The sequence below is a fragment of the Rhinolophus sinicus genome, chromosome 1 (genome assembly GCF_057876585.1).
Source record: "Rhinolophus sinicus isolate RSI-liver-muscle chromosome 1, RSI-T2T, whole genome shotgun sequence".
In the NCBI taxonomy this organism is placed as follows: Eukaryota; Metazoa; Chordata; class Mammalia; order Chiroptera; family Rhinolophidae; genus Rhinolophus; species Rhinolophus sinicus.
In genome coordinates this window covers 108,121,997-108,134,258 of record NC_142501.1, presented here as the reverse complement: position 1 = coordinate 108,134,258, position 12,262 = coordinate 108,121,997, and the positions used below count along the sequence as shown (strand labels likewise).

At 41.2% G+C, this 12,262-nt stretch overlaps 1 protein-coding gene across 1 annotated transcript in view; it reads right to left on the bottom strand.

The window, feature by feature from the left end:
• Positions 1-2,858: 2,858 nt before the first annotated feature.
• The window catches only part of ITIH2 (inter-alpha-trypsin inhibitor heavy chain 2), a 31,150-nt gene continuing 21,746 nt past the window's right edge, over positions 2,859-12,262 (bottom strand). Inside the window, exons 16-21 of the mRNA XM_019738211.3 lie at positions 11,006-11,140; positions 7,682-7,795; positions 6,696-6,894; positions 5,965-6,137; positions 4,673-4,784; positions 2,859-3,165 (exon numbers count right to left, since the gene is read on the bottom strand). Coding sequence (XP_019593770.3) covers positions 3,018-3,165; positions 4,673-4,784; positions 5,965-6,137; positions 6,696-6,894; positions 7,682-7,795; positions 11,006-11,140 — 881 coding nt within the window. The 3' untranslated portion in view covers positions 2,859-3,017. The remainder of the gene's footprint in view (positions 3,166-4,672; positions 4,785-5,964; positions 6,138-6,695; positions 6,895-7,681; positions 7,796-11,005; positions 11,141-12,262) is intronic.

Sequence of the window (12,262 nt, the reverse complement as noted above, 5' to 3'; positions counted from 1 at the left end):
GTGTTTTATACAATACAACTTAGAATCATATAACTAGAGGAAATTCTTCATATACTCTATATTTTTGTAGTAAAGTAGTAACGTTGAATTGTAGATATAAATATCCATTTTCAAAAGTTAAACTAAATAGCAGCTTTATTGAGATATAATTCACACACCATATAATATCACCCATGAAATATGTACGATTTCATTGGTTTTTGGTATATTTGTAGAGTTGTACAGCCATCGCCACTATCTGATTTTAGATCATTTTCATCCTCCCAACAAGAAACCCTGTCCCTTAGTCACTCCTTCTCCCTCTCCCTCCCGCCCCTGGCAGCAACTAATCGACTTTCTGTCTCTAAGGGCTTGCTTGTTCTGGACATACGTACACATGGAACCATACAATATGTGGTCCGGCTTCTTTCACTCAGCATGTTTTCAAGGTTCATCCATGTACCCATGTGGCGGTATCAGTGCTTCATTCCTTTTTTCCCCCCACTTCATTCCTTTTTATTGCTGAACAGCAATAAAATGGAAATTATATGGATGGACAACATTTTTTTATCCGTTCAATAAAAATGGGGCTGTTATGAATCCTATGAACATTCGTGTACAAAATTCAGTGAGAACACAAGCTGTGAGTTCCTGGAGTGGAGGTGCTGAGTCACACTGTAACTCATGTGATTTCCTGTTTAACATTTTGTGGAACTGCCAGACTGTTCCAAAGGGGCTGCACCATTTGCAATCCCACCAGCAATGTTGAACTATACATTTTTTAAATAAGTAGAGCCATGTATTATTCAGGGATGCAGAAAACAGGAAACCGACCTCACATTTGCTTATGCACAAAAAAAATAAAAGAAAAGGAAATTTCTAGTTCATGTAACTGGAAAGCAGCAGACCTTAGCTACACGTGCAGTGGGACTCAAAGAGTGTGAGCAGCTGGGCCTTCACTGAGTCTGTGGAGTCACTTCCAGTTGGGATAAGGCTGAAGAAAAGATGCTACTGTTTATGGTATGAAGTGATCCTTTAAAGCATGTGGAATGACTTGCCTAAGACTTCATACCTCTAAGTACTAAAATGACTCCTGGCGAACTGTATTAGTAAGATTATTTTACAGGCAATGAATTTCAAAACACTAGCTTTCATCAAAGTATTGATAATTTGAATAACATAGATTTGATTTTAAATCTAGTCCTTTCGATAGGACTCTACTGTTCAGTAGCCAGCATGTAAATTTGTACCCCAGCATTTTCATACTAAAAGCAACAGAGCACATAGGAAATACCAGGACTCAAATTAAACTTAGCTAAAGGAGAAGCTTTAAAGTTAAAATTTTTACCAACTAACAATTACAAGAACAATTACAATTACTTTTGAAGTTTGGGTTGAATATTAGCATTTTAAGACTAGTATTTTTGAAATAGGAAACAGAGAGGGTGTACTTTTTTTTTTTTAATGTATCATAGGTGACCAATTTTTATAGAAGAATGAAACTAAAAGGCAATGCCATTTACCTCTTCAGTACTGAGACTGGATTATAGAAATAATCGTATTTATTTAACATTTTACAATTAGGTCAAAAGATAATCACTCACTTTTTCAAATGTGGGTTGGGTATTCCAAGAAGAGATAGTTTTCGCTACTTTCTAAAATGAAAAATTATTTTTATCAAATTATGGTGAGAAAATTTCATAAAAATGCATCTTAAAAACTTTTAAGTGTAATTTTATCACTTTGGCCTTTGAAAGTGTGCCCATTTTAGGAACTGATTCTTAAAAGTTACAAACGAAGCAAAGCACAGAATTACAATGGGTAAGACTTGGATTGTATCACCAAAATCTACACAGACATCATAAAGTCAGTCACCCAATTTCACTTTAAACTTGTTTATTTTGCCTTATAAATGTCATTAACCTTTTGTTTGCACACAATTTACTAGTTAATTTATTTTGAAATATATCTAATCATATAAGGTTTAAAATGAGGTGACTTTACTCTTAGGAATCACTTAACTACAATTAAAATCAAAGGTCTACAGGGAGTACTAAGGAAGTGTTGGTGTTCAAGATCTATTACATTTGTGCTTCACAGAGGGGCTTCCAGAGCATTGGGAACTGTGATTCTGTCAGAATTCATAGTAACATTAAAACTGTGCAGTAAGCCATCAGAGATAATATCCTGAGCAATTTTAAATATGTGAAGAATTTGGGAGCAACAAAATCTCCAAGGTGATCTTAGAATAATATCAGGGAGGACTGTTACAGGATTATAGTTTAATCAGAAGACACCTACCCAATTGTATTTCTATTTTATTTGGAGAATGGCTAGCTGGTCAACTAAAACCTTGTTATGGCTTATTTTATGTGTCAACTTAGATGGGCCCTGGGGGGACCCTGAGATTGGTCAAACTGGGTTGGTTATACTCGGTGTGTCTATGGGGGTGTTTTGGATGATATCTGCATTTAAAAAGGTAGACTCTGCGAAGCAGATTGCCCTCCTTAAGGTGGGTGGGCCTCATCCAATCAGTTGAAGGCCGGAATAGAACAAAAAACTGACCCTCCCCCAAGTGACTGCCTTTGGACTTCATCTGCAACATTGGTTCTTCCTGCCTAATGGCCTTTGAACCAGAACATCTTTCCTTGGGTCTCCTGCACCATTGGCCGACCCTGCATGTATATACATACCTCCTATTGGCTCTTTCTCTGGAGAGCCCCTGACTTATACAGGCCTCGGGGACTAAAACATGGCTCCGAGGCCAACACTGGAGGCAATCTCGGCTAAGTGTATTGGGCCTTCACAGGTACCCTGGGCAAGGCTATGCCAACAGATGAACACACCTGAGAACTGAAAATGCAAGAAAATCCTAAAGCTTCTTTGCAAAGCATTTATTTTCTCAGTAGGTGTCAACAGCTTTTATAAACCACCATGATAACTGGTTTGTTTTTAAAATGATTCAAACTGAAGAATGACTGCAAAAGTGGCAGGGGAAAATGTCTGTTTATACATGTAATTTCCGAAACTCCAAGCCTTTAAGGCCATGTGAGGAAGCTGTAGAGCTGAGGCACAAAGTAATCCTTGTAGTGTCGATCAATGAAACCTTTTCCGCTGTTGTGTACAAACCAGCAGGGAACGTCTGTTCCAAACACTGTATCTGTTCGGTAGTCTTTCTGGAGGCCTCTGCAAGGAAAGGGGCATGGACGGTTAGGGCATAGAACAAGGCACGCCAGCCTGCCTCTCCCCAAAGGACACACTCTCCCCTTGCTGTTCATGGCGCCCCTTCTAGCACCCTATCTGCTTGTCCCCACCCACCCACCCCCGCTCCCCACGTCACAGGAAATATCAGAGTTGGGGACTTGGTGTTGCAAGGACAGAATAAGCAGTGTGTCCTTAGAAACTGACCAATATGGACTTTTCCAGCAAGGGAAAGAGTGCAAATTAACGTAGAAACAGAAAGAAGGAGGGAACAAAACAGGCGTGTTGTGAGCTGACCTCACATGTTACCTGCAGAATGAACACGAGATGCCTGTCACTTTCACTGTATGGATGTGTATTTTCTGTAAGGGTGTGCCAGCTGTTGCTGAGAAATTCATGTCTTTCATTTAAAGGACAAAGGAGCCAGTGATTTGAAAAGTTATACGGCATGTTGCCATTCATGAGCTTTATGATTTATATAACTGTGTATGGCCCACAGGTCAACTCGGTTTTAGTGGTGCATCATGGGGGGCTTGCAGTAGACGAAACTGAAGCCCAGCATTTCCCTTTGGTCATTACAGTCTAGTAGATGCATGTACACTAACTTCAGAGAACCTTAGTACTATTACTAACTGTTTACCATTTCTTCCAGAAAATGTGCTTACCGAGCGCACTGCTAACTCCCTGATCTCTAGTAAACCGGTGCCAGTTGGGTGGTGTACTTGCCAAAAGCTCATTGTTTTAGTTCACGAATCTATTTTTGTGGTAGTACGTATTATTGTAATCTTATGGTTTAATTATTATTGTAATTTGATGGCTTAATTAAGTCCATGGAAGCCAATGACACTGGTGGGCAAAGAGAGTCATTTCTGATAAAGCAAAGTTGGCTGCTTTGTAAAAACTCTCAAAGGGCAGAAAATGCTTTAAAATGATACCGAGTTAAGCATTGGTGAGAACTGTAAAAGACTGAGAAAAATGAAAAGTATAAGAATTGTACACAGCATGCTTTACAAGTAGCCAAGTTCTCACTCCAAAATAGCATATGGATATAGTTTGTGTAAGAAAAGCTACACAAAAAGACATGCAGTAGATTCATACTTAAAAAGAAGGCTCTAGCTTTAGTATAAAAATACACATTCTTTCTCTTGCACTACGGAACATAGTAATTTTTATGATTTCCTTCTCTGAGCAGCTTTTTCAATTATCCAGCTTGTGACCACAGGGCTGCCACTGTTTGAAGGTGAGGACAACTGACCAAGTAATCTTGGATTCTACAGTACGTACTTATGTATGTAGACATTGTTTTCATTTCAGACGGACTGTCTGTAGTGTCCTTATGCACATGTTACATATGTGTCTATTCCTAATTAATTCTTTGATTTGACATAGGTCATACTTTAAAAAAGGAGCTTTTCTTACTCTCCTGTTTGCTGTGTGAGTCCAATCCAACTAGGAGCCCTTTTCGTTACTGTCATATGCATCTGAGGCTTACCTGGTGACAACCAAGTTTTGTCCTTTCACCTCCATGCTTGCCTCTGGCTTCTCGGGGTCCTTTCCTGGCCGCTCATTGAAGATCCGTATCTTTGGCTCATGCATGAACTGGCCTAGTGAGACAAAGTCCAGATAGGGATTTATACATAACCCCATGGTAAAGAAGAAGACAGGTGGGTCATTTGATCCAACCCACCATTTGGTCCTCCCTCCAGAATTTCTGGGGTAGAAAGACATATTGAGAGGAAAAGGGCACAGCAACGGGTTCTCCTGAGAGCAAATCCGTGCTGCTCACCCCGTGGTCACTGTATACGAGGCTGATCTACTGAACCAGAAATAACATCGAGCATCCTGATGACAGGGGGTTAAGGTCAGCCAGGGAGAGCACAGCTCAAATCAGAAACAGCTTTGTGACGTCATATGCTTAAATCGGAACCATTCTTTAAAAAGAAAGTTTACCTAGGTGTCCTGCTTGTTATTACAGACTTCCTAAGCCAGTCTACTTCTCTTCAGTTAGAAAAAAGTCTTTAGCATAAAACTTAAACTGTATCTGTCCCTTCTTTGAACATGCCCAGTTTGTAATCCTGGTTCCGGGAAAACATTGTCTGGAGCAGTAAAGGTCCTCGCTATAGCATTACTGAGTCACCCCACACGGCTCTCTTGGGCTGTAGTAATCAGGTTGTTTATTTTCTGTATATTACGATGTTTTGACATCTTCATAAACCTGTCTCTCGGTGGAGAGATTGCCCCGCCTTGGGCAAGCCAATTCTGAAAGATAACAAAGGACTCCGCCAGAAGCTTGTCCTGATACGCAACTAACCAACCCAGAGCCAGATTCCCTACGGCCTGTACAACCCAGAAGAAAGCATTCCAGGGCCAGATGCCAGGCAACTGGAGACCACCCTCTAGCTCAATGCCCAAGGGAATCATTCAACCAACCAAACTTAAACTACCCTGCTCTGTCTTGTCTTCCCACGGAAACCCCAATAATGGCCTGGCCTGAATCTACTGCTCATTCTTGCTTCCACTTCCTGACCAAAATCTGGCCTTTCTCCTGTGGCCCCTGTATGGCCAGCCAGACCTCCTATTTCCAGGGGAAACAGTGAGTGACAGTCCATGTTTCTTCCGGTGGCATTGACTCTTTGGGTCGTTCACTCATCAGCTTTATAAAGTAAGACCCTGTGCTTTTCAGTTTACCCCTGTCACTTTCCCAAGTTCTAACCAGTGTCACCCAAAGCTGCTCACGACCTAGTGTGGCCCCCACACTTGTCAGGTGGTCGGCTGAGACTTTACCTATCAGTCCATGCGCTTTAGGTGAAAACTTGTTTGTGGAGGGAATGTAGATCCCCAAAAAGTCTACGTTGGTCGGATGCTTCTTCCACACGCGATGAAGTAACACAGAGAAGGACATCTCCTTATCGAGAGTGATCGTCACTGTCTTCTCTTTCTTCACCGAGACAAATACACTAGCGGGAAAATTGCAATGGGGTCAATGATTCCAGAATAGACTCTAGAAAGTCGTCCCTCTCATCCCTAACATGCACTTCCCATCCCTCCCAGTACAATTCCACTGGTTCCTAAGAGATTTACCATGTTTTGGTCACAGAATGCTGTTTGAACTCCCAGCTCTGAAATTCTACCAATGTATGTGTTTGTTTAATTACAACAATTAACAGATACTAATGGGAAGAGATCACTCATTAGACACAATCACAGTGTTTCTGAGCATATCTGACACAGAGCCGGCTGTGCATTTCGGTTGATGGACTCATTCACTTACCCAACACGTATTTACTGACTACCTACGTAAACGCATGCCGGGCAGTAGGCTAGCGCTGGGGCACCAGTGACCGAACACATGGTCCCTGCTGCTGAACAGAAGAGTGGGTAACCAAATTTTTTTGAACCTCAACTTCTTCGTATTTAAAATGACTATTTTAAGGTCTATGTTTATGTTCTGATATCTGGAATGATTTATGTAATGTGTCAAGGACAGGCCCAAGTGCAGACATAGTGACACTTGCCTCTGACTAATGACCTGAGCTGTGTCAGACCAGGACAAGATGGATGTACGAGAGCCCCGGCTCATGGTGATGGTCTCAGTGCTGATTTCTATTTTCATGTCTTCACTTCGGAAATAAAATCCCAGTTTCCCAAAATAGGTGCTTAGTTTTCCATTGTTGGGTTTCTTGGCACCAATGAGCTGTCCATTGACCAAAATTCCTACAGAGAAAAAAAAGTTGTTTTTTTTTTTCTTCTCTCTCAAGTGCCACTTTCTTTTTTCATGTGTGGATACCATAATTCAAATTTATAAAAATTGACAGTATGAGAAAATTATTATTCTGTTTATATAACACTTTTTCCTCTGTAACTCTTATGTTATAACTATGCTTTATTATAGTTTTATTATATTACAAGATCTGCTAGTTCATACTGAATGAGAGTAGTTTATAATAGTTCAAACACTTAGAAATATATTCATAATTCATTTCTTACTAATTATTGGAATTTGGGAAATAGAGGGCTTCTATTAAGGTGAGGAAGAAAGCTGGCCCAGTGGCTCAGGTGGTTGGAGCGCTGTGCTCCTAACGCCGAGGGTGCTGGCTCGATTCCCACATGGGCCAGTGAGCTGCACCCTCTACAGCTTAGATTGTTAACAACAGCTCTCCCTGGAGCTGGGCTGCTGTGGGTAGCCGGAGGTTGGCGTGAGCTGCCGCAGGCTGCTGTGTGCCGCCATGAGTGGCTGGCGGCCAAAGTGAGGGGCTGTGAGCCGCTGACCGACCACCGCAGGCCTCAGCTGGGGGGAGTGCAAGGCTCATAATACCAGCATGGGCCAGGGAGCTGTGTCCTACACAACTAGACTGAGAAACAACAGCTTGAACTGGAGTGGGGGGAGGGAAGGTGGAAGAAGGGGGAAAAGAAAAACAAAAGAAAGAAACCCCAGGTACCGACAGTGAAGCATGACGATGACCTAATTGTCTAATTCAAATATGCTATTTTTAAATTTTACCTGATTCTGGATCTGAAACAAGGTTGAGGATTTTTCCAGGGTCAGAGTCAATATTGAAACAAATATTCTTTTGGCTTTTTGGTAGGTAAATGATGAAGTGTGGGTCATTTTCAACTGGAAAATATACAAAGAAAATGAAAACAAACAAACGAAAAATCATAGAAGGGAAGACGATTTTGAAAACTATTCTATTCCTGAACATCTTTACTTTAACAAGAACAAACATTTATTGTGCTTCTACTATATGCTAGGTACTGTTCTACTGGGCACTGGGGCCTAGTGCAGTGGATACTTATTCCGCAGCTATCACATAGATACTGGGCTAGAGAGAAAAATTAATAAGAAAGACACAAGGAGTAAGACACATACATACACACTATATATACATATATATACACAAATATATATACAAAAAATATACATATTTTAAGAAAGGAAAAAACTATTAAAATTATAATACTCAACATATACCAATAACAAAGGATGAATACAAGTCGCGTTTGACTTTTGCAGTTACAAGAGGTGCTCAAACTGGTTACCAGTAGTGTAATTGTAATATTTTTTTTCCTTTATTAAAATGTATATACATTTTTTTGGCACACATATACTACATAGGGATAAACGCATATACAGTGAAAGTGTGTATAGGTAGGTACAAAGATATGTATTTTATTAAGTAGCCATACACAGTATATAAAAATAAAGGAGAAAAAACATTATTTGTTGGCATACAGATTAATATTAATCAATTTCAAGAGCAACGAAGGATCAAGTTACTCCCAAGAACTAGACTGAGAAACATTCCTTTGTTTCTCATCAAACATCCCAAGAAAGTATTCCTTTGTGGCGGAACACCATTATTCTGGCTGATCTTATTTGTTGGTTGGTTTAACCATTCAACAAATATTTAGTGAGAAAAAAGCTATGCACAAAACACTGAGTTAAGCCACATTTGGTGCCGCTCTATATAAGTCCTGGTCTGTGGCTTCAAGAAAGTAACAATTTAATGAAGGAGTGACAGAGATTCTCTCCTGGACCAAACTCTACTCAGACTCCCCTGAACTTTCCAAGTACACCTTAACTTTTGGACTTCCGTGTTCATCTCTGCATTGTTTCATTTAAGCAAGAATCCTGCCCAGTCAGTTTAACCAGAAACCCCACCCTCCACATCGGATCACTATCGATATCTGATCAGGCCCCTCATCCCCCACCACGCCCCAGGTGATGTCTGATCAGCTGGCCTGCCTTCAGCAAGAATCCTGTCAGGGCGGTTTAGCCAGAATCCCCTTCCATTAATGTTCCCTTGTAGAAATCTTTCACCCCACTCCTTGTCTATAAACTCCCACTTTCCCATGTTTTTATTTGAAGTTGAGTGCAATCTCCCTCCCCCACTGCAGTGGTCCTTCAGCCCATCGGCCCTTAAATAAAATTCTTCCTTACCAGGCTTTCGCAAATGTCACAAATAATTTTTTCCTTTAACAATTAGAACTTTATTTTTTCTTTCATAGAGGCAGACAGAACCACTCATGTAAGCTAGAATAACATAAATGATACAACAATGGCCTAAGCGCAATGCTCTGAGAATAGAGATGCAAGGATGCTTGACTTCACCTGAGCAAGTTGAGAAAGGCCTTAGAAAGGAGTTGGGTTTTGAACTTTTAAGTCTTAAAAGCAGGAGGAGAAAGGGGAAGACTACGACACAGAAGAAAGAGAGGGATTTTATTCTGAGTGGACAGAATGAGGAACAGAGGTAGAAAAGTTGATGATTTGTTTAGAAAGGACCTCAGTGTGACTCGCGGATGGGTTCTTGAACAATGTAGAAAAAGATAACACTAAAACTGTACGTAGGTAAATGAAGACAATGGAACACCATGCTAAAGAACGGACCTTTAAGCTGTTGGGTAACTATTAAAGGTTTTTGAGAATAAAGGTGACATGATTCAACCTTCATTTGAGAGGTTACTGTTCTCTAGATATTATCACAAAGCTCCTTACAAACATGAAGTCAGCTCATTCTCACCGTATCCTTAGAGGACAGATGACCTCCCCGAGGTCACATCACGAGTGAGTAAGTGCTAGAGCTGTGACTCACAGCCAAGCTGTCTGACTGCAAGTCCATTCTCCCAACCATTCTCTGACATGCTCGTTCGTTTTCAAGTGTGTTTTGAACCTTGAAATCAAGGATAAACTAATCCAGAGCAGGAACAAAAACTTGTATTTCTTTGCACCCTTCACACCACCAAGCCCATGCTGTGTATTCAATAAATACTTGGTTAGTTGATTTTGCGTTGGAGCTGGGCACTAGAGGGCATCATTAAAACACAGAACAAAGGTTCCCAACTGCTTAAAAAAAAAAAAAAATTAAAAATCATTTTATTATGCTATCCTCTTCCTTCCTCTACACAAATATGGTATTTTGAAGCATTCTGTTTGAAGGAAAGTGTTTTTATTAGAGATAACAGTTGGTTTTGCCATTTTAATTAACCCAGATCCCACCAATCAAACCTTCTGATAAGCAACAATGAATCAGAGCTGCCACATTGAGTTGATATTATTCTAGGCAACAGAAACAAAACATCATGTTTAAGTTGGTCTGTGCAGCCTTAGATTTTAATTAGGGTGAAAACAGATTGAGTGCTCCCGTGACTGACTTCATAGACCCCTAAGGGTCTGCGATCCATGGGCATAAGACTAGCCAGTGTTTATTGAGCTTCTCCTGGGAACCAGGACCATACCTTATAACCACCTTGCAGAGGAGGTAGTATCATCCCCATTTTATAGGCAGGCTACCTTTGGGAGGTAATAAAGGGTTAGATGAGGTCACGAGAGTGGTTTCCCATGTTGGCATTAGTGTCCTTATAAGAACAGATACCAGACAGCTCTCTCTCTCCCTCTCTCTCTCTCTCTCTCTCTCTCTCTCTCTCTCTCTCTCTCTCTCTCCCTCCCTCTCTCCTTCCCTTCCTCCCTTTCTCTGGCTCTCTCTCCAGAAGTCATGTGAACTCACAGGAAGATGTCGGCCACCTACAAGCCAAAAAGAAAAAGGAAATCTACCATGCCGGCACCTTCATCTTGCACATCTGCTTCCAGAACTGTGAGAAATAAATGTGTGGTATTTATTTACGTGGTATTCTGTGGTATTCTGTTATGATGGCCCAAGCTAACTAACACACAGAGTTATCGTCTTTCAATGGAAGGCAATGATGCCTGCAACAGTCACCTATTTTACCTGGACACAGCAATTTTATTACCACATGGAAGTGCTCCCTCCACAGATTATGACCCAGTTGAATCTGGGAGGTGAAAGCCATGTGGAAGTTTTCTTACCTCTCATCACGTGGGGAGGAGTGATCTCAACCGGGGGAGCTCCAACAGCAGGCATTGGGGTCCTTGGTGTTGGTGAAGGGCTGACCCAAGATGGGAGTGAACTTGGAGCAACTTTGCTGCCGTAATACAGGGCACCTGTGTAGGAAACCTTTTTTATTCCTGACTTCTCTCTCCTATGGCTCCCTCTGTCAAAACTGTAGGCCTGCTGTAGGGCTTTCTGCAGAGTCTGGGACGTGGGCTGGGGTCTGCAGCAGGAGGAACTGCCCCACAGAGTTGGGGAAGGGCCCATGGGACATACTAGGCCTGTGGGAGATAATGTCCCATCCATCCACTGAATTAGTCATCACCTTCCTGATCTAGTCCTGTTTACCCACCAAACAAAATCCTGAGCAATTTACTTTCCCAAAGAGGTTCTGTATCGATTACAACACATTTATTTTGCTTTCTGATCTCGAGTCCATCTCATTGTCTTTGAGAAACAGCTGCCCGTTCACCTAGGCATTTTATCTAGGCAATATAAAATCACCTATAAACACCAGTTTATCTAGGGTGAGTGTCTCCCTGGATAAATGTAGCTGTGAGGCCCCAGCCTGTTGAAACGGGAAGGTGAGAAGTCAGAGTTCCTTGAATCCTGGGCCACCGTGATATAGGTGACATCTTGCTTGGACAAAATTAAAAATTCAGCAAGTGATCCCTCTCGTATATGCAGGTCATTCTTAAGACTGTGTTTGAACAGTCCCTGAGAAAGAGGAAGGAAGGAGGTGGACAAACTAAGGTCTTTTAAACTTGGGCGCAGTCCCTCGGGCATGCCTTGGGACTTTCCGCAGGACATAGAGGTCATGGATAGTTTTTAGGGCAATTTCTAGGTTCACAGCTTCCACATCTGCTCTTTCCTAAGAAAACCCCTTTCTCCTAGTTTACAAGTGGAAAGCATGCTCTCTCCCTGCTTCCTCTCACCAAAAACCTCCTGGGAACCAAAGCATCCTTTTGAAAATTGGTGTAGTGCCAAAAAACAGAATGGTTCCAATGACTGAGAAACATATCTGTTTGTTCTCAATTCTTTGTTCCCTATAGAATTGGAGTAGGGTCCAAGCTGTCATCTGATAGATTAGTAAAAATAATTTTTGAATTATTTAGGTCGGTGTGAGTTTTGTCATATAATTTTGAAGAAGGCCAGGTAAGTGGCATTCCTATAACCAACTTCTTTACATTCCTATCTACTTATCTATGTCAACAAGGTTTATCAGGACTTATGTC